This window comes from Blennius ocellaris (assembly GCF_963422515.1).
Source record: "Blennius ocellaris genome assembly, chromosome: 3".
NCBI classification, from domain to species: Eukaryota; Metazoa; Chordata; class Actinopteri; order Blenniiformes; family Blenniidae; genus Blennius; species Blennius ocellaris.
In genome coordinates, this window is record NC_137652.1 from 4,666,959 (window position 1) to 4,690,192 (window position 23,234).

At 45.3% G+C, this 23,234-nt stretch overlaps 1 protein-coding gene across 4 annotated transcripts in view; it reads left to right on the forward strand.

Annotated features, from left to right (window-relative positions):
• The window catches only part of LOC308128664 (protein sidekick-1-like), a gene marked incomplete at its 5' end in the record, with an annotated part of 285,540 nt that overhangs the window by 106,435 nt on the left and 155,871 nt on the right, over positions 1-23,234 (forward strand). For 3 of the 4 annotated variants that reach the window (XM_080494304.1, XM_080494305.1, XM_080494306.1), the window contains 3 exons: positions 5,098-5,254; positions 8,463-8,569; positions 10,910-11,057. In XM_080494304.1, the coding sequence (XP_080350430.1) occupies positions 5,098-5,254; positions 8,463-8,569; positions 10,910-11,057 (412 nt within the window). Of the gene's footprint in view, positions 1-5,097; positions 5,255-8,462; positions 8,570-10,741; positions 10,838-10,909; positions 11,058-23,234 lie in introns of those variants that run through there. The other variant, XM_080494307.1, reaches the window with a different exon arrangement.

Sequence of the window (23,234 nt, forward strand, 5' to 3'; positions counted from 1 at the left end):
CTTCACATATGAAGTACAACTATTAACAACGAGCAAATGTGACGTAGCAGCATTTCAGAAAAGTAGTGTTTTCCCTCCATTTTCCTCCATTTTCCAAAAGTTGCATTTACCCCCGTTTACACGGAGACGGAGTCCGAGTGTTTTGCACCTCGGAAGCCGTTTTTAAGCGGCAGCAGCGTTCCAGAAATGTCGTTGTTTTCCCTTGTTTACAAGTTTCATTTTTTTTTTTTTTCTTCCCTTTTTCACTTAAGAAGGCCATGTGGGCGTCACGTAAAAGCTTCAGTTTAGCACACGAGTAGCATTGAACAGTTGTTTTTCCTTTGCTCAGGAAGTTCAAAAGATTCCACTTCTTCACTTCTGCGTCGGCCTCGGACATCCTGAGCCTTATCTATTTCAGGAAATGTGCTCAGCATTGATTAGTGCGTCATACAACCCCTGTTCAAATGACCTGGACTATCTCTTTAACCTTCGAACGGCCCTTTGAAGATGTCAGAGATTGTCCAAGAGGCCTTTGCTTTCCCACATTGCCACCGTGCCAAAGAGTTTGAAATCAAAGTGGTCTTTTGGAAAATAGCCATGCAGGTGTGACTTCTTTCCCCTGGTCCCCCTCTCTTTCTATATTTCTACACCTGACGGGGACGTTGCATTGACTTAGAACGATGTGCTGCAGGCTGCCGCTCAATTCAGCTCCAACAGCGACGTGCCCACCTTGAGCTTAAACATGACATCACCTGAACATGTCCCACGCGCACGTTTGTAGACTCACGGGTCTCGCTGAAAATGGTAAATCTTGTTAACTTGAGCCTTTTTCCTAAATTTAGCCAACTGTATTTTAAGCCCTGAAGTAAAATCTTTGTCCTGAAACGACATAAAACATTGTGTCGCACGGCCGGCGTGGCGTTTCCGTTTGCGTAGCTGGAGTACAACCTGAGAACGGTTACACCGGCGGCGTAAACGTGTCATGCAATAAACATAGGGCCCTGCAAATGTATCACACACACACACACACACACACACACACACACACACACACACACACACACACACACACACACACACACACACAGAGGGAGTGAGTTATAGTGCTGGTCAGCAGTATGGCATTGGCGTCTGCAGTGCCAGCCATCGCTGCGTTGAGACGGAATATTCCAAATAAATCCTTGTGCTCGCACTCACGTGCGCACTCACGTGCACACGCGTGCACTGTTTCGATCTCTTCCAGCCGCACACACAGATAAATCTGTCTTGGATGGAACACTTCCCTCTCGTGCGGCGAGCAGGCAGCTATCAATCTGAAAGGAAGGGGGCGAGGTGGAGGGGTGGAGGAGAGGAGGAGGGGTGGAGAGGTGGAGAGGAGGAGAGGAGGAGGGGAGGAGGGGAGAAGACGTGGCCCTGAGACATCCGCAGGGGGATAAGGAATTAGGAGAGGAAGCGGAGACAGTGGAGTGGAAATGAGAGGGTTTGAGGGAGGAAGCTGAGATGAAGGAGGAGAGAGAGAGAGAAATAGAGAATATGAAACTATGTCTTACAGTCATCGCCTAATCATGTTTGTGCATGTTTAAAAAAAACAAAAACAAATCACTATCAAGCACAGCGAACCTCAAAAGCTGAACTTTCCTTTCTGCTCCAGAGGGTTCAGGCCTCGGCGTGGACGCTCTCTTTACCCTGGAAGCAGAGCCAGGTCTGCACACCTCAGCCAACAGTTTAAACACCACGGCCTGGAATTGCTTGGAAGTGTTCAGGAAGTGCACCTTTGGGATTTTTTTTTTTTTTTTTTGAGTCGCTTGTTATGAGTCGTCGTCTGCAAAAGTGACTGGAAGAGACAAAATTGTACAACGTGTGCTTGGGTGTGTCACTAAAATAAGTAAAATAACTCTTTTATTTCTATGCTGTTGCCACTGACGGATTTATTTATTTATTTATTTATTTATAATGCTCAACTCTCATAATAACCATGACTCCTCCAGTCATTGCAGTGGCCTTTTCCACTCCGACCATCAGCAGATGTCCAGTTCAGTCGAAACGCACAGTGAAACCGAGGAACCACCAGATAATGAAAGCTGAACGGGCAGAAGCGCTGACTCATCGCTCATTCTTTGACAAATGTATAATCTCACAGTCCGGACATTCATCAGGGGGTTTAAAAAGTTGCTCATCAGCAGCAGGCTTTTTTTTTTTGTTTCACTCCGTATTTCTCATTGTGACCGTCTCTTTTTTGTATTTTTTTTTTCTTTAAACTTTTCTCATGTTTATGGACTTACTACCCTCTGGATACCTTCACCTGATCTGTTCACCGGAAATTTAGAGTAGAGTTAAACTCTCTGAACTTTGATTCCGCTTTATTGCAGAACTTTGTGTTTTAAGCACGCGAGCCGTGGCGGGGTAATTAATTAATTTGTTGTTCGTTTCCTTAGATTTTATTTCAACTTTGTGTTTTAAGCACATTTTGCCATCACAATGAAAGTGTAATCATGTGCGGTAGGAAAGAAATTTCTAAACTTAATTAGAAAAAATAATGACTATATCAGTAAGAAACGTCTCCTTTTAACTAATGGTGTTAATATCAATGTTGTTCGGCTGTGAATTAACAGAATCGGTGTTTTATCTGGGTTTTTTTTTTACATATTGTTGTGGGAACCTCTAAAATGTGGGTTATCTCAGTAGCGGCTGGTGTCTCGTGCAGGTTAATATCTAAATATTCAAGTTGAAAGTCGTACCCTGAAGTGATCGATACTTATTTTTTTTAATTTCCTGACGCGCTCCTTGTTTCATTTGGTAGACGAATGTAATTACGAGCGTCGACCCCTACTTTCCACCACGCTGTCTTAAAACTGTAGTTATTGGAGCTCAGACCGAAATCCCCACTAACCGACTAATATTTCATCTAATCGTCTTGCCCACTACTTGCGCACATCCTTATATGTCATCTTGCGTCGTGCCAAATAAAAAAAAACGTATGAGTGAAGACAAAAGCCTCACTTGATTTTGCCCATTTGCATAATAATTCTCTTTTCATGGTTGATTACACTCGCTGTAATTAAATATAGATATACTGGCGGTTCGATTAATGGTGATTACCACTTGATTTCTTTTCCCAACATCAGCGGGAGGCAGCAGGTTGACCTGAAGCTCTTTGGTGTTGTCATGGCTTTTTTTTTTTCTTTTCTTTTTCTCTCTCTTTGATACAGTCCTTCTCCGCTTCCTTTTGTCTGCCTTCTGTCAAGTCAATAACATCTGTAAGTCCAAATAGCACAATCAGGCTTCACAACAGCAGATCAAGGCTGTTCTTTTGATTGGCTCTGAGTGCTGGGGAGTAATGGAAGGAGATCCGAAGAAGGTCGATGTCTTTTATAACGGCTGCCTGCCCAACGGCGTCACAAAGGACGAATTGCATAAGAAGACGGACAAAATGAACCCGTCTCATGACGTGTCGCTGCGTCCTAACGATGCCCCACGACGGGAAAACCAAAGTGGCTGTGAGATGGACTCCGACTGAAAGGCGGCCCAATCGGCGCCCGAATGAAGGGAATGCCTTCGTGTTCCGGTTCAAGGCGAAAGTCGCACCTTCAGTGCCCGACGTAGTTTTAGGCGGCCGGCCGTCATTTGGACGGTCAGTTTGAGGAAAAGATGGCTGAAAAAAATAGCAAACGTGTCGCTCAAAGCCTGTGACGTGTGTGTATGATGTCCATCGCCACTTGTCACTGTCTAATTTGGCCTAAATCCAAATGTTTTCACCGGAATATACTGAATTATCGGGTCCAGTACACGACTCGCAACTGACTTCCGGTTTATTACGCCCAGTGTATATATCCCCCCCCCAAAAAAAGAAAAACCCAACAATTTCTGCGTAAAACCACGACGCTCGACCGATCTTCACCTCCGTTGGAGAATAAGTCCAGACCTTTTCGTGCGAGGCGCCCTCTTCCTGCACCTCCCATCATATTTCAGTCTCCCGTTTCCAAGTGTAACTTTCAAAGCGTTTGACCTTTGTGACCAGCGCGACTTCAAAGTGCCCACGGCATTTGATCCGCTTGAAGTGGCACCGGCCAGCGCCGGGGCGGCAGACGCTCCGCGCTAAAGCAAGTCGTCAAGTTACGGCGTTCGTCTCTTTCCGGGGGGGGGGGAAGCAAACGTGATACAGCGGCTGCTTTTCTGGACCGTTGATGCACATCAGTGCTCGGGAACCGAGACGGGGCGACACGGCGCGAAAAGCTCTAAAAGCAAAAGTTCTTCCATGAGCATTACGTGTTTGTGGTTACGAGGCTTGACTCAACAAGTACGTGTGCATATTTCTATTAGAATTCACACAGGTGGAGAGATTGGCGCAAGTCAAACTAAACAAATACCACATTAGTAGACGTATTACTCAGAAACTGAGTTATTTTATTCACAATATTTTGAGTTGATAAGCCAAATGAGGAAGGGTTACATTTAAAAGAGGAAAAGAAAAAACACTCTTGAAACTTTGTAATGATTTTTGAGATCCCCTTGTAGAAATTATATTCGGAATTCAGTGAGTATTGATGCAATTACATTCACCTTCTCGTTTTGAACGCAGGAGGATTTTGAGTCATTAAAGCAGCAGCGGTCTGTATTAACTCACCGTTGTGATGTGGCGGCCACACTGCTGCGCTTCGACAGGCTTGATGAATTGAGTAAAGAGTTTCAGGGGAGGACGGCAGCGACTTCTCTTGTTGTTGTTGTTGTTGTTGTTGTCATTGCTCTGATTCCAGTTGCCTGTAAATTAGTTTATGTATCGGATTTGACATTTGCTAAATGGCATCTGAAAGCACTATTGCAGATCTGGAAGTTTCCAGTCTGAAGTTATGCCCAATACAAATCAGGACGCATTGTTTTCTCGGTCGTTTCTTTTCTTTTCTGTCGGTGGCAGGAAATATTCGATTTTATCTGTTCTCTTTGTGTGTGTGTGTGTGTGTGTGTGTGTGTGTGTGCGTGTGTGTGTGTGTGTGTGAGAGAGAGAGAAAGAAAATAATCGCAGCTGGAGTTTACTCTATCGTCTATGAATGATTGATACGGTCTGAAAAAAAAAACAAAAACCCTGATCTTCTTTCCTCGGTGTGTGTCTTTGTGTGTCAGAAGTGGCCCCCTACCTGCGGGGGGGTGCAGCGGGGCAGCAGGTGGTGTTGGAGGGGAACCGGCTGGTGCTGACCTGCCTGGCTGGAGGCAGCTGGCCCCTGCAGTACCGTTGGACGCTCAACAACAGCAACGTCACAGACTGGACGCCACAGTACAGGTCAGTACTGGCCACTCGCCCCACCATTGATGTCTCTGCTTCCTCTGTGCCTGCCTTTTGTCTTCTTTTTTTTTGGGGGGGGGTGGGGGGGGCTTGTGTCCGTAGGTGATGGAGTGTGTTTAGAGAAGGTCAGAGCGTTCGGACAGCAGAGCCAAAGTGAGATTAATAATTACATTAGCACTATAAATATGTATATGGTCTGGGGGGGAAAGAAGAGGAGCACCAATCAATATGTCTGAGCTAATTCTTTGCCTTGCTCCACGCACCTCCCCCTCTCTCTCTCTCTCTCTCTCTCTCGCTCGCTCGCTGTGAAACAGAATAGTTTTCCACACCATTCAGAAATACAGGGAATCTTGGGATTCCTCGCTCGTCCGAGAGAAAGAGAGAGAGAGAAGAGGTTGAGCCAGCGTTTTGGAGGCGGCCATGATGCGAGCCAGGAGGCGTGGCGCCGCTCTGTGGAGGATGGCACTCGGATCAGGGTTAGGCTCAGTGCCATGATTGGCGCAGGTCAGAGGTCACCGGCCTTTTACAGTCTGAGAGCGACTTTAACGGAGGAACACCAAGGGCTTCGAACTTCCTGATGAATTAGTTTACTGCTCACAGGGTCCCAGTAGGAAACCCTGTGCTCATAGGTACCCGCGTTGGCTGACCGTGATCGAAGAGAAAACAATGATGGTGTATTTTAATATTGAAATAATATGCATAATTAGTCCATCGAACATCGGTTGTGCCCACTCAAAATGTTGAATCATGCGACTTGTCAATTGATTTTTACCCTCATTAACCGTGTGAAACTTCCCTGTCTGAAAATAGAATATAGTTGTTTTTTTTAGATATAAATCTATAAGGACTCATCACACAATAATATGAGTGAAGAGTCATCTTACCCTCAGGATTGCAACTTTTCGCTGTTCCAGTGAAATAATCATACCGATAGTCTTCGGTGCTTTTTCCCCATCGAGGGAAGGCATCGGAAAAAATATCAATCCTTTACAGCAAAACTCATTTTTAGGACTGAATTGGTTAAAGAGAGATTCCAATGATAAAATAAACGTCAGCGTTAAACTGTATCTTAAGACGAATTCATGATAATACTTTATATCATGAGAAACATCAGGGGAAGTCTGGCATTCAGGTGAAAATGACGATCGTGAGACAAATGGCTGCACTTCCAACAGCAGTTTTCACTGTCTGAGTCTGTTTTTATTTATTTATTTTTATTGTAATCAGATTGACAGACTTCTTTTTTTTTCTACATTGAAATCAGCACGTCGTCTACATATAGTCTACCTATAATTCTTTTTTTTTTTTTTTCAAGCCTCATTGTGTCTCTTGTTTTTTGCCACAAAATATTCCCAATCACTGCAAACATTTGCAAAAGTTCCTCAAAGTAAAGCCTCGTCCAGAGACGTCAAACACATTTCAGATCCGACGCCACCGACGGACCTCACGTCACCCGGACTGCTAAGCTAGAAATCTTTCAATTTAAACATCAAGATCTTCTTTGTTGTGGCTTGCAGTATATAAATGTGTATATTTTCATAAAATCTCAAACTAAAGTTCCAAGCGTCTTATCGTTGCTGCATTATGCACGTTTATTAAAAGTCACCCTGACAGCACGGCCTCGATGCTGCTTTGGCTCCAATAATAACATGAAATCACTGATATCTCTGCTCAGTGTTGAGTTGTGTCCACGACACTGTGGAAAGTTGTTTCAAAATGACAGTCCCTGGTCTCTGAACAGACTGTCTGTGAGAGGTTGAATGTGAGACCAATCACAATGCAATGTGAATAAAAGTGGTTTTTAAATGCAGTTCATTTCATTTCCAAATTTTTCGCGCAGCAAGTAGGAAAAAACCCCCAAAACCATCAGTCGACAAGTGGATGTAACACCTGCTTTGTTTTATCGTCTTCACCTCAACGTGTTCCAATGCCAAGTTATGTTTTTTCGCAAAAGTCCTATTTTCTTTCATCAGTTTCAGCCAATGTGGTAAAAAAAACTGCATGGAGAACGACTTTAAAGCTTGTAATCATAAAGTCTGATTTATTACTGCCTCGCCGCATTTCATTTTATACAATGTGCTATGATGTTCACACTGTTATCAGTGTCAGCTCGCGTCACAACATCACACGTCGTCTCAATTTTGTATTAAAAAAAAAAAATTTTTTAGTGTTGAGATCAACGCTGCTGGGGAGTTGTGGTCCATCCAGGCTGAATCTTGCCTTTGAAATGACTCTCCTTTTGAATTACATGGTAAATCTCTGCTTGTTTACAAGACGGGGAAGTTTGTCAGAGATATCGAGAATTTAATGCCATTTCAACTCGCGTCTTTGTGTTCACCAATCAACATCAGGAAGACACTTGTTGAAATTTCTGAGAAGCTCGTCACCCGCCACCCTGATCACAGCCTGATACAAAAACCCTCCCAACAAAATAAAAAACAAAAAAACAAAACACAATGGAACTCCGACAGAGAGAAAGTGTCCAATATCAAAATCTGTTTCAGGATCGGAGCTGCTGTGTAATGTGTCGTTCTTGATTCTAATGGAACTGCGTGTGCAAGTCTTTCATGTTTGTGCATGTGTGCGTGTTTGTGTGTGTGCATGTGTGTGTGTGTGTGTGTGTGTGTGTATGTTGGCAGCTTTTGCCGACAGCCTGGGAGTTAAATACTTGGCTGTCCCAGTACTCATAATGAGCCCCAAAGCGATGTCCAGTTTTACTGTGCATTTCCAGTGTGTGTGTGTGTGTGTGTGGGGGGGTGTGCGTGGGCGTGTGCATGTGCGTGTGTGTGTCCAGCATGGCATCAACCTGGATCCCATGCCAAACTTCCCATTAGTGAAGCACAGTCCATTAAAACCCCATTAACAATCCCACTCAGTGAAAAACAAAACACACACACACACGCACACGCTCAAAAACAGTACACACACACACACATACAGTACACATTCACACACAGACAGAGACACACGCACTCCTCTGCCTTCCCTTCTGTTATAAAAAAAAACCCCAACTTGTACAACCTCAGACCCAATGCGTTTCCTCAGATCAAGGTCACGAATTGAAACGACGCCAGAGTGCGTTCGTATGGACAAACAGACCTCCGGCTTCTCTCCTTCTGTCCCTCTTTAATCTCCGGACGTCACCCCAATTAGGGCTCCTCTCTGCTCACGACTCACCGTCCTGCCGTTTCTTGTCCATCCTTAGGTTGTTCATGCCGTCTCTGAAGAGGACCGACGCCGGCCAGTATCAGTGTGTGGTGAGGAACAGGATGGGGGCGGTGATACACCGGAGGACGGAGGTGCAGGTGGCCTGTAAGTAGGCAAATCACACACACACACACACACACACACACACACACACACACACACACACACACACACACACACACACACACACACACACACACACACACACACACACACACACACACACACACACACACACACACACGAGGCCGCTAACGTAAACAATGGCTGCGCGGAAGCCTTTTCATTGCCAAAACCTTCAATTTTAACCCTTTCACAGGGATCCCATTCGGCAATGCCAATATTTTTGTTTCTTCTTGTTTCCTCGCGCTGATGTTTTATCGCCCGTCAGAGGTTCCAGGAGGAAACGGCCGAGTTACAAACTGTGAGCGTGAGCGTCTGAACCGCTGGTGTTTGTCAGGCTTCTGGGATGTGTTACAGATGGTGAAAGGTGATGGTTTCCGAAATGGTCTTCAATTTGCGAGAGTGCCATTTAAAATTCCAGGTGGGGGAAAAAAAAACCCCCAAAAAAACCCCATCGTTTGAGAAAAGTGTTGCATTTACACGGCAATCTGTGTGTCTTTGGGTTCTTGTTTTTTTTTTGTACGTAACTCACTCTGTGATGCACAGCGTGTGAAATGTGCTCTACGAAAAAAAGTTGGATCTGATTTGACTTGATCAGACGTGAGAGTTTCTGGTGTTTTCTGAAAGAATTCTGCCATGTGTGAACGTCGTGGAGTGTCGAGAGCCTCCATGTGTGACAAACAGTCGAAAATGTCTTGAAATATTCTTACAGAAAATGAAATTTAACCTGAACATTTAAAATGAGCACTGCGAAGTGGTTAATGTCATTGACACTGCAATGTGTGGCGGGCTTCTCAACATGGCCCCTGGAAAACAAAGAATGAAAACCTGGATGACGCTTCAAGGACTAATGGCCGGGTTGTACCGGCCTGTAAAATGGAAAAATCATTTCACTGTTGGCTTGTGAACGTGCGCCACTGACTCACATCAACACTGTTATGATCTTAATGGGAAGTTGAGAGCCGGAGTTCTGCGTGTGCTCAGTCCAACTTTTGCAGACATCCTCTGTTTCCGAGACTTGAAGTGCTCCACAAATGAGGAGGAGTTTGCAGATGGTAATTACATCCCAAAATTGGACCAGAGTGCGAAGACGTCGAATTTATAAAACTCCTTATTGAGTCCAAATATGTTCATTTCAGAAAACCATATGCCAGAGACGAGAGAGCAGCCGAGCTCAAATCAACAAGAAAGACGCCTGCAGGATAATTTCTCCTTTTTTATTTTTTTGATTTGAATGTTTTTTTTTTTTTTGTTGTTGTTGCCTATAGGATAGAAACTCAGCAAAGATTGCTCCATATGTGGAACATTTCCGAGCCGTCCAGCAAACGCTGTCGCTATAAGCAGGCAAATCCTCTTCAATTAAGTCAAATGAATCGCAGTGACGTCTTTGTGAGGCAGTCGGCTTTTCGCCCGGCTTTCAGCCTCCGAAGGAACGAGGGGTTGGATCAGCAGCCGCGGCGGCTCGGGCAGCTCTGCTCCCATGTCCACAACTTGTCCTGCTTATTTACCGACAACCGGCTTAAAACTGTGCAAACACCGTGCGGCGACATTCGCACAGGCGCCCTGCTGGCTTCCACGGTTTGACCGTCACCGACACAACTTCTCGCACTCGTTCTGTCTTTTTTTTCTTTCTTGTGGTTTAGCTCGTGTGAAAGGTCAAGTCAGGTCACAATTCTATGCGACTTTTAAAGCCTCACGCTCTGAATGTTTCTTTAAACGTTGGAACTCGCAATGAGCAAAATTACACAGGATTTGTCCAAATATATCGCCCAGAAAACGCCGTCGGACTTAACTTTAATACTATTTTATTGACTAATTGACTAACTTTTCTCCATCAGAAACATGTTTTGATAATAAGATACACTTGCCGTGTTGTTTTGGCTCAACAAACACTGTGTTGGTTTCAGTCCCAACGTGAATGTTTATTTGCTGATGAAACAGTGTTTTCTCTCTCTGGCTCGATGCTCCAGTCTGCACTAAATCCAATACGTTAAATTTACCTTGTTTCCAGCATTTGTCAGGATTGTTTCAGAGCTTTATTTAAGCCAGCCAGAGAGGGATCAAAGTTTTTTTTTTTCTTTCCGTTTGAAAGAAGACGTTACATAACATTTCCCATAACCTCGGGTGGGAGTGGTTTCGTTTCACACACAAAGGCTACAAAGGTTTTCACTCCAGGAGAAACGAGATGTTTCCCCGCCATCAGGCGGGCAAGAATTGGCGTGCATTAGGATTGGCGGCGGCCCAGGAGAGGTGGAATATAATAGTGTTGTTTTTTGGTTTTTTTTCTTTTCTTGATTCTCTTGTTCTCGCTTTCCTTTCCAGTTCTGGGTCAGTTCACCGGAGAGGAGCAGAGAAAGACGGTGACCCAGGGCCGGGCGGCCGTCATCGCGCCGCCGCCTCTCGCCTCCTTTCCCCGGCCGCTGGTCACCTGGTACAAAGACGGACAGAAAATCATCCCCAACAACCGAATGTAGGCGCCTGCTTGGCTCTCTCCCAAACCCCCCCCCCCCCCCCCCCCCCCCCCCCCCGCCCCACTCCACGCGGCACGTTTGACAAAATGCCGGCCGAGATAAAGATTTTAATTTTACAGTTCTTATCCCTTCAGTGGTGTATTAATTAGTGTGCTGCTGCTGCTGCACAAAAGTTCCTTTTAATCCTCGCATGTCACTTGTTATGAATAATGAGCTATTTAGATAACTGACCCCTTTGATTACAATAGACTGCGAACATTAGGAAGGGAAGATAAAAAAGGGACTTTTCAGTGGAATCACATCTACAAGGTTATTAAGTAATTTGAGGTGCACGGGAGAAGCTCTTTTTCTATTAATTGAACCGCCGAGATATGAGGGTGCCTGGACGTGTTGTCTCGCCTGTATATTTCACAGCCTTTTGTCTGATGCTGTTGTCTGGCTCCTTTAAAACAACGCCTCTGATTTGCATATTATTCCTTAGTTGCTACAGATATCCTGTCAGTGTCATTATTTTGACAAAACGCTCCCACAGTGTATAAATAATGTAAGCATTCAAAGCCGGGGGGGGGGGGGGGGGGGGGGTGGGGTTTGTTGTGAAAGCTTCTCAGAATAATGCGCCGTGGATTCAGGCGGCGTCTCCGCTGTTTTTTTTTTTTTTTTTTCATACGTACCTTTTTGAATCTACTCATCAGTGAAAGTGGGCGTTGAGACGGAGACCTTGAGTGATTTTATGAGGCTGCGCTCGCACTTTCAGATAACTAACTTCCCATTAGGAACACTAACTGCTCCCCAGTGTGTTATTGAATGAAATTGTCAGTAGCCTTGGCGTGCACGTAAACGGCCAGGCTGCAACTTTTTCACTCTTTTAATGACAGCCACCACCTCAAAAGTGCTTCGGGAGAAAGCTTTGTGGAGTCGGGTTACATAAGCAGTTTTATTTATTTATTTACTTACTTACTTTTTTTCGCATGTGCGTGATCCACATCAAGTTTGACTTTGCTTTTTTAATTTGAATGAACATGGATAATGTCCTCCTGTTAACTTAATGGGGCTTCATTGAGTGTGGCTTAACGACAGTGGACTGCAATTATTTTTGCCGCTCAGGACGCCGCCTGCATGGAAAGTGTTTACTGTCACCACTACACTGTATCAGCCTCCTTAAACTGTTTCCCCTCGACGTCGGCGATCAGGAGGAAACGAGGAGTCCTTGTTACTACCTCTGATTATTTCATGACAACAGCCTATTAACATATTTTAATAGCCATATATACTGAGGATGAATGTCACTAAAGCAGGCCTCAGCACCGGCGAGCCAGTGTCGCTGCTGTTGCTGTCGCTGTTGCTATTGTTGTTGTTGTTGCCTTCACGCCTCCTTAATGCCGCCACCGCTCGCCGACGCACTTAAAATTTTTAATTAATCAATATCCGAAGAGACGGTAAAGTTTGATTCTTCCATGCTTGAGACTGAAAAACAATTTTACACAGTTTTCAAATGGTCTGATGGCCACAAATGAGTCCAATTCCAACTTAATTTCGACTCGTGTCAGCTCAAAAAGTTCCGCTCTCAAAAAGTGACGTGACTCTTACTTGACGAGGGAAAGAAGTCAATTAAATGAAGCTGGTTTTTTTTTTTTTCCTTTAGTTTTTTTTTCACCTTCCAAATGTCTCGTCTGGTATAAATCGGCTTGATATGAATGGTATTTTTCTTTCTTTCCAGAGTTTGAGTGGACTGGTTGACAGATAATTGATTTTACAATGTTGAAAAGAACACAATGAAGATGACATCTTAATTATTTCTGATATTTAGACTTTATTCAGTTACTTCTGAAGCTACTTAACAAAGTTTCTCATCAAAACAATTCACACCCATGTCCCACCTGTTTTATAACCCTGCCAAAGCTCCAATTCCCTTTTTTTTTTTTCACACCAGACCCAGACCCTCGCTCATATCCGGTACCTATCCGCAGATTTTTTTTTTTTTTTTGCTTCGTCATTGACGAGTGACTGACGTGACGGATAAGCGCCGGAGGAAGCAGTTAAAAGCTGTGACCTCTTCTTCTCCTTTCACTCGTCATGTCGTCTAGATTTTGTCAACTCCTATTAAACAACTACACGCTGAGCTGTGTTGCCAGGTTTGGTGAGTGTCCGCCAAATTGTGGAGCCAAATTCTCTTCCTTTTTAACTTTGTTTATTTTGTGTGTTTATGGCGTGTCCTTTATTACACGTATAATAGTTTTACGGTTTTAACACGATTCCTGCACAGGCTGGTTTTCGTTGGAAGTGCGTGGGTCTCATGTCGTTTGGGCTGGAAACAGTGAGTCACATCTGGCAACCCTGAGTTGTTGACCGGCGTGCCACGTGCGCAAATAGCGTGCTCGGCGTGACTTCACGGCGTCTTGTGCTCTCCGAGGCCCGAAAACCTGCGGTCCGATCACCTTCAGTCGCGTTTGAAATTATCTCGCAAAACAAACAAAAAAAGCGGATCCCAGCAAAAAAATCTGAATCGAGCATCAAGACGTGCGGTGTGGGCGGAGCCTAATTCATCCAGAGCGATTCACAGTTACATTCTTCACTGGGAATTGCAGAATACATCAGCATAACCCCTGTAGCATGTTTATATTGTACATCAATTACAGCATTTTTTTTTTTCCTGTTGAAAGAAAAAGAAATTAGAGAATTCAATATATTCTTGTTCACATTAATCTTGTATTCAGAATTACTGGAAATACCGGGCATTTGGGGTAAAACAAAAGCAGCAATATAAGTAATGCTTACTGCAAAATAATTAAAATAGAAGCAGGCCAATTTCATTTCTCCTTGTCGAAGGTTGGATGTAGTTTCGCCATCGTTCTCAGGCGAGGGTCCAGGACCCCCGCGGCGTGTCGCTGGAGACGACGGGATGGCCCAAGGCTTTGCTTTATCCGAGGTTGTAAGACCTTGACTTTGGCGGATTCGCTCTGGGGTTCGGAGGACGAAAGCTTGGGAACCATTAGCACTTGTTGCAAACACACTCCAATAATTGGCGCCGTGGCCGTGACCCCCCCCCATTCACAGGCAAACATCTTAGTTTACTTTCAGTCAGCATCACATGAAACGCATCTCAACAGAGCTCCGCACTCTTCAAGAACATCCCAAAGCGATTACTGGGCCCGCCACGCCGTCATTTCACATAATGTCTCACTTGTGCGTTATCGCCAGTCGGAATCCATCCTCTCAGCTCCTCGGAACCATTCTGGCTGCGTCGCATCTCGCAGTTCGTACTTAAACTCCGGCGGAATGGCAGAACGAGAAGTTACTGTCTGGTTTCAGTGTGGAAATGGCAGCAGTTTGTTGCGGCGCAGCTCGGTAACGTTTGGCAGCGGTCGCTCCTGGAAGCCGCCCATCCAGAGCCGCGCACATGAGCTGTCACATAAGAGCGTCAGCGGAGCAAGAATATATTCGCAATTAGGAGTGAAAAGCACAAAATGAAGATAATGAAGACGGAGCTGAAGCCGGGGCGGCTGCACGCTAAGTGCTGATGTAACGGCGGCTGCAGGAGGCGAGCGGAGCGTCTGAAGTACAACGTGATCTGACGCTGGGCGATCGCCCGTCGCCGGCCGGCAGGAGCTCCCGGTTGGCTGCCGGGCCTCCTGATCGCGACACAGAGTTAGCGGGTGTGGCCACACTTGCCCCGTTACTCGCCGCTATTTATCTTGATTAAGCTCGGAAAGACGGATAAACATCCGGCCAGAATTGTGACATCCTTGCATTTTATTATGAGGGAAAGAAGCCGTCTCCTCCGCTGTTTATTGCACACACAGTTAGTTTGTACTCAATACCCGGCTGCCTCCACTAAAGTCATAAGAAATTATTAAATGTTTTATTTTTTTTTTATTCATGAAATGCAGTGTCAGTGACATTCTGGTAATAACTAGCAGAGGTGCTATTTCACACAGCAAAAGCTTGACACTTAGTGTAGGAGCCATTTTATTTGGACCATATACCAATTTTATACAGATAGAGGGGAGGTGTATCGCCTGCAATAATTTGAAATAAATAATTTCCGTCTCAGTTAACTCCATCATGGGTCTACAGCCGTCTCTCTCTCTCTCTTTATTTCTTTTTTCCCGCGGATTTACACTCGCAGGCGCTTCGCAGATTACATTTCTCCACACCTTGGACACACATGAGTCAATTGAAAGGAGATAAAATTCACTTTGCATAGAGTCTGGAGGTGCAGGGGGGGGGGCTGCTTCTCTCCCATAATCCAAACACATGCATATTAGGTTAATTCACCATTCTAAACCGTGCATGCGGCTGGGTGGCGTCTCTGCACTGTAACAATCAAACCACTTGGCAGCTGGTATTATATTTGATATTGTCGCTGCCGCCTCGCAAAGTCTGAACTTTTCTTGCAGTGGTCAGACCTTGAATTGGTCATTTGATAAACATGTTGATTTAATATCCATTTTTTTTTCTCGTAACTTTACATTCAGATTGACTTGTAAAAGAAACAAAATTTCACTGTTTAATATTCACTTTTTAATGCTTTTTACCGTTCGACCTTGAACAATAGGAAACATTCTGAATCCGACTCGAAAAAACGTAAAGTTTACTTCACGTGCGACTTTGAAAAATGTCCTAATTATCATGTTGGCGAGGCCTCGGAAAAGCTTTTCTATTTAATACCAGACATTACAAACATTATTTTGAACGAAATGAGTTTTTTTTTAATTGTCACTGTATATGAAGTTGGTGTAGACATGTATTCTGTAAAGGTACACACACGTACCTATATGATCGCAGCGACTTTCAGCTTGTTCTCATATAAATACAATCAGTTGGATTCATATTAAAGTTCCAGTTATTAGTTACAGGGCAGAAACTTAAAGATGAAATGAAATAAAACGGGTGGTTCGTTTCTATTTGAGCCCCTGTGCTCTGATCGCTCGGGACTAAATGATCTCGCTTCTGTAAAACTTTGGAGCCGAGACTCTTCAAATTGGGACGCGTCCGCACCAGCGGCTACCCGTAACCATGGCAGCCAGATGCAACGGGCAGCTGGCTCGTCCTCTCAGAAGAGTCTCTTCACGGCGGCATGCGGTATTTTGTGATATAGAATTAGTCTCAACGATATTGTTAAAGAAGTTTATAACAAGCAATTTCATGGTGCCTTCTCTTCCACAATGAGCTCGCTCTGCCGTCATCGTCACACACACACACACACACACACACACACACACACACACACACACACACACACACACACACACACACACACCACACACACACACACACACACACACACACACACACACACACACCACACACACACACACACACATACACGCGCGCCTCTGATGTGACTGCAAAGAAGTGAACCTCCATACCATTTTTGGGCATTAATAGAATCTGGATAAAAACGTCGGTTCCCGCATTGTGAGATGATTCTGATTTGCTTGCCGCCCACGAGCGCCGTGAAGACGATTCGTGCACAACACTCCTTTTCTGAGCCCTCGGAGAAAAGACTAATTTGCACCTTTCTTCACAGCTCCCCTCTTGTCTCTTAGCAGACATGTCCTCCACACCTCCCTCCCTCCCTCCCTCCATCCCTCACCTCTCCCTTCCGTCTCTCAACCCCCCCCACTTCTCTACCTCTATGGCTTTTCTTTCTATTGCTTTGTTCTCTCAGTTGGCCGTTCCTCCTCTCACTGGCTGTGCCTCTTCTTCTTTTTTCTTTTTTTTTCACGGTCATTATCATGCAACAGGATGTAGTGTTATACAGAACCCATAAACTCCTGTTGCTGGATAAACTGCTTAACTGCTGTGGTGCACACACACACACACACACACACACACACACACACACACACACACAACACACACACACACACACACACACACACACACACACACACACACACACACACACACACACACACACACACACACAACACACACACACACACACACACAACACACACACACACACACACACACACACACACACACACACACCACACACACACACACAATCTGTCTCACCAGGCCGGATCTCGGTTGCGTCTACCTGGCTCGAGCGTCTGTGCGAGGGCTCATGAGCGTGTCGGAGGGAGTGCAGTGAATATTTGCACAGCTCAGCTTGTGTGCGTGTGTGTGTGTGTGTGCGTGCGTGCGTGTGTGTTTGCCAGTGTTTGTGTGCGAGGTTACGCTGGCTGATCCTGCGGTCCGGTGAGACGGGGCCCAGATGGCGCCTGGCGGTTGGCTGTCTTCGTGGCGACCGGGCTGATGATGTCGTTTATGAAGTTTATTGATCCGATATGCATCCCTCCCCGAGTCGCCGGCCCCCGTCTCTCAGCCTCTCCCACTGCTCTCAATTTATGTCCACGAGCCTGCAGCCTTAACCTCAACTCTGCATACCCACTGCACACACACACACACACACACACACTGTTTAGTGTGCTCTCTCCTCATCCTGTCTGTCTATGAACATTCCCAAACTCCCCAGCTCTCCAAATGCTGGCCAGCGCAGAACTTACAAGCTGTCACTTCCCACACACTCTGCTCTAATCTAATGGAGCTCGAACTCCCCGTCCTCTCTATCTCCATGCTGCTCTGCCATCCCTCTGATTGCCCCCCCCCCTCCCCAAACCCCAGCTCACATACAGTTTTTCTTTGCCTCCCGCTTCCCTACTTTCACACGGGCTCTGAACTTCACACACACTGAAGCCTGTTTTCTGCAGCCACCTCGAGCGCTGATGTGTTTATTTTGGCGGTGACCTGCAGCCCGGGTCGCGACGGGCGAGCTGCTGCTGGTAATTAGCTCTGCGGCTGGTGGCAGATGGACGTGGAAGGGATTCTGATGGCCGGCGGCTTTCAAGGAGACCGGCCCGGATCACGGGAATCAGACTTCCCCCCATTTTTTAATTTTTTTATTTATTTTTTACCCTTCTCCGTCGAGGGACAAGCGCAGCCCGGATTGATCAAATAAACGCAGTGATCTATGCAGGAGCATGGCAGGACAGACAGTGAATTTTTTTTTTTCAGTTTCTTGTTGCCGGGGAGTTTAGCGGCGCAGAGAGACCCGACGCCACGAGGCATCAGTGTCAGAACCCGGGCCTTCTGGGAAATTGTCCTCCTCGGACCTGGCCTGAGCCGCCATACGGCGAGGAGGCTGTGCGTCCCAGCGTTCATTCATTTTAATTTGTCAAACAACACTTTGACAGAGGGAACCATTCATTATTTTGCTGCATTCCAACACACACACGCACACACACACACACACACACAGACACACACACCACACACACGGCAACGGTCTGAACAGAAGGAAGTTTCTCGGTGTCTGAACTTTGCAAGCAGATGTTGTGTGTGTTTCTGTTTGTGAGCGTGCGCACACACCGTTTGTGTGTGTGTGTGCCTGTGTGTGTGTCAGACGGCGAGATCAAGAGAGAAAGCGTCGTTGGGAGGGGGGGGGGGGGGGGGGGGGGACTCAAAGGACGTGTGGGCTCGGATCCCGCCTCACGTTGGAAATGCAGCCGTCCATTTGAAAGGTCTTCTCTCTATAATGACTCCGTTTCTCACGGCAGCCGAAGGGGAGGATCAGAGTGGCTGCGGAAGGAGAGGGAGAGTGAGAAGTAGAGAAATACATGGAGGAGAGGAGGGGGAAAAAAAAAAAACCACAACCTACAGGAAATGAATGGAGAGTAAAAGAGTTTAAGCTCGTCCCAATCCATTGTGTCTGGAACTTAATCTCTGAAGGCACCAGAAGCTTGTGACTGTCCTCTCAACGATATGATTTAGTTACTTTTGGGATTACAAAAACATCCCAGACACGAAGGATTTTAAGACATATGGCTGCATTTGAAAGGAACCATGTGCCACTTATCTATTGTTTTTTTTCCCCTGCAAATCCCCTCCGTTTGGAAGCCTTCGCTGTGGCTTTCATTCAGTTTCATTACATAAAGCAACTTGCGGGCATCGTTCTTGAGTTTGATCCAGGAGTGTTTGATCACGACTGTTTTTTTTTTTTAGATGACATTAGTGCTGACCTGTCTGTCTGCAATTTTCCTTGCCAAATCAAGACTCGTGTAAACGAGAGGCTTAAGAAAAATTAAGGCTCTACTGGAGAAAAAAAAAACAACCTGTTGTGGGATTATAAACAGGAAAATACAGGAAACTGGCCGGGGTAGAATTCTCTCCACCCCGACGACAAGAAGCCACACGAAGGGAACAGAAGGCCCCGAACAGGGGACAGGAGGACAGGAGGACAGGAGGACAGATGGGAAACTGTCAAACTTCTCACTTCTTGTTTTTCTTACTTCTTCATTTCCCGCCTGTGTGTTTTTTTGCTGTATTTGGAGTCGCGTCATTCGTCGCGTCCCTGTGAGCTTTTCGTCACCCGTGCCAGTTCTATGAACGTAACAGTATTGTTTTGCACCCGCGATAACCAGACCCCGGGGGGGGGGGGTCAAATCTGAGGCCCGTGGTCCAAAACCCGGCCCCGCAAGAGGCTCCGATGTAGCAAATGTGTCAAACCCTCAGAGAAGACGTTGAGTTTTGAACACGTTTCTCAGGAGTGGTGGGACAAAACGTGACTTTTGAGCTGAAACGCTGGCCATGCTGTCAGGCCCAGTTTGTACAATCGTGCATAATGCATCAGCTTAAGGAGACGTTGATTTGTTTGGAATATTTCGCTGTATTTTGCACACAAAAAAAAAAGAAGAAGAAAGTTTCAATAAAATGGATTTTCTGCCGAGATCGCAGTAACTTTTCATTGTTTGGATTTGGGAAAATCTAGACATTTTTTTTTATCACGTATACTCTGCGCCAAAGCCAAAAGCCAAAGTTTAAAGGTTATTTAAGGCGCTGGGTTTACCAGTGCGGCCCACTCAGCATCAGATTGGACTGAATGTGGCCCCTGCACTCAAATGTGTTTGACACCCCTGAACAAGACCATCCTCGGTTTCTCGCTCATTCCCACGACTGTCTGGTCGACCGCTTCCATAACGTTCCAGCGTTTCATCGCTTCCTCCGACAGGAGACGGTCCTGATCAGTCACAGGCTCAACGCTGGGCGGATCCATTTGACAAGACGCAGATTCAAATGTGTCGAAATGCAGGAAACCCAAAAAACACTTTGTACGAGTGAGCGGATGAATGAATGACCCCACTTCCTGTTGAAAGCCATTCAGCACTTCCTGCCAAACACCATTTTCTTACTCACCATTTTTTTTTTCTTATTCTTGTTAGTTTTTTTAAATTTCCATATGCATTCCTCGACAAAGTTACACTCGTCCAGCTGAAGTGATTGATTTCTTTTTATTATCTCTGTGCTGCTCAGATTACAAGTTTATGATTCATGTTTAGTTTTTGTTTTTTTTGGGGGTTGACAAGACTGAACAGGTTTTAATGAGTTGTTATGATGGTGGAAGGACCACAGACAGACATTTTCAGTATTTTTTCATTTTCCTAAAAAAAAAAAAAAAAACATGCATGCAAATCGAACCATAACACTTGTGTGCATAGTGCGAAGTGTCCGACTGGAATTTAAAGCGTTCGCAGTATGTCAGCTGGAGGGGGGGGTATAAAAAAAAAAAGAATTTATATTAGAGGCAAAAATCTGATCAGACTTATCCAAGCATATTTATCAAACGTATTTCACACGAGACCAGTAAAAAAAAGCGCCGTGGAAATTGCTGCTCAAGTGGTGTGTCAGTTGTGGTCTTGTAGTAGCTAAATGATGTAATATTTCCTCCATCAGCAGCCCGAGCAGCGGCTCGCCGCTGCAATGCAATCTCGTTGATGAACCGGCCAAACCTGCCGGTCCGCCTCGCGTTGGCGGGAAACATCCACGTACGTCTTCATTTGCCCCGCCTGCCTCCGAATGCCTGCGCATATTAGCGCCATGAATTAGCAAGGCAACGTCCCAGAAATGATTAAATCCACAGAAAGAGTTTTGCTCTCGTTTCCCTTCTCGAGAAGCCACGCTGCCGCCGCCGCCGTCTTTCTTTCGTGGATTAGAACGGCGCCGGTGTTTTTAATTGACAGCTCAAATTGGGCTTGTCATAAGTAATTGCGGCTGTTACAGGTTGTTGACTTTTGAAGTGACACGTGAAAGAAATATCTCGTGTACATGAGCTGGTGGGGGGGCGGTGGGGGGGGGGGGACCTACCTGTGTGAGAGGTTTAAATGACATTGGATTCAAGATAAACTGCTGTGATATGAAGGGAAAAAAGTCGAATTTCACACCAGATTCTCACATTGATTAATTTTTGTGAAGAAAATGAAAGAGAGGGTATAAAGCAACGGGGGGACCCTTTTTTGACGCCTGTCTGAACTTGATATTTTCCAATTTACACCCCCCCCCCCCGCCGCCCCTCCCCCCTCCATACAGCTCCATAATTGAATTGCTCCTTTGGTCCCCTAATGTGGCGACAAATAAGAGAATGAAAATTCTCTACTGTAAACTCGCCCATTTCCACTTCGGTATCTCACCTCGCTCTTTACTTCACTGGATGTGTGTGTGTTACTTAGTCTCGTCTCATTCACCCCCCCCCCCCTCTCTCTCTCTCTCTCTCTCTCTCTTAGTGGTTCTTGATCCCCGTTCAAACCTGGAATCTTTCCTCCATTGACCTTCAGCTCAACTCCGATTGTCAGAAGGAGATCGACTGTATTTTACACTGTTAAAGTTGTCGTGTGGACGTTTCATGTCGTAGTAGTTCCACAATGCATTGTGGTGGAAAACGTTTCAAACTCGAGGAGCTAACATGATGGTGCAGGTGTGTGAGTGACTGTAAGCATAAGCAAAGGGGTGTTTACATGTTCTCCATGTGTGTTTTAGTTTCCACCGTCCAAATAGATTCAGATTCAGTCCCTTGGTGTCTCTTCGGTCCCGTTTGCGTAATGTCTCAACTGAAAACCACGTTTGCGTCTCAGAAAAGTTTTTGCGTTGATGCAGCGACCTTTATAAAACCATGTCCAGAGCAGAGATGCGGTTTTTCACGTTGGGCCTGTAATAGGTGCCGTTTTTTTCATTTTTGTTTACTGCAGCTTCCTCCCACAGTCCGGAAAACTGCATTGAAGCTTAACTGGGGTTTGAAAGTTTTCCACTAAGCGTGAATCCTGAGTTGGTTTAAGCAGTATCAACAATGGACGATGGATTTTCTTTTGATAACGGGGAGATTCGCTGCCTGGAAGTTTCCCCCGTATGTAAAGACATTATGTATCGTATTTTCAGATCCTGTCGTCAAAGACTCACAGAACTGAGAAGGGCCCAGGTTGGAATAGTTGTCAGAACCGTGCCGGTGTCAGGGAGTGTGTAGGAAGTGAGCACATTGGCCAACGTGAGGTCAGTTGGTGTCCTCTGTCCTGCAGTCAGCGTGAGCAGAGGGAAACACAACAAACACATAATCCGTAACCATGAAGGCCGCTCCTGCCTCCACCGTCTGCTCCACCTGCACGTTTCCATTTGTTTTGATTATTTCTTTATTGCCTCCGGCCGTAATGCGCCCCACACAGACGGGCCCTGGTCTTCACACTCCCGTCAGCTCCTGGGCGTGGGTTTAATGGAGGCTCGGGGTCGGGCCGTCCTGTAATTGGCTTGGTTCAGGTCCAGGAATGCTGCTGGGAAGACGACGAGCACCAGTTTGGTTTCTGGGAAAGTCGTTTTTTTATATGACGCACTTTAGAATAACTCATGTGACCTGTTGGCTTCTGTTTCTTCTGCTTTCAACAATGATAAAAAAAGATTATCAGGTGTTGTTTTTCATTTGTTAGAACATTTTTGTCCCTGTTGTAAACACTCTCCGACATCAAATTGTTAATTAAATCTAATTTAACGAAAAACTTAAATATAAATTAACCTAGAAATGATGTGACTATTGCTCCGATGCAAAACACCAAAGATAATCAAAATCACAATATATTGTTTAAGTTCTTACATTTATTCTATAATTGTATGTAATTAAAATAACCTTATGGCAGTATAATTAGTTTATTTTTAACACGGTTTTATGGTACGTTGTGATAAAGTCTATCACTATACCAATATTTTATACTTTATACATAATTTTACTTTTGTGATGTCGTCGTAACTTGATAAAGTTGAACACATGTTCCCACATTTAATGTACTTTTGTCCTCGTTTCTTTATCACAATAAACCTTTTGAGCTATTTTATGTGATACTTTGAAGCAA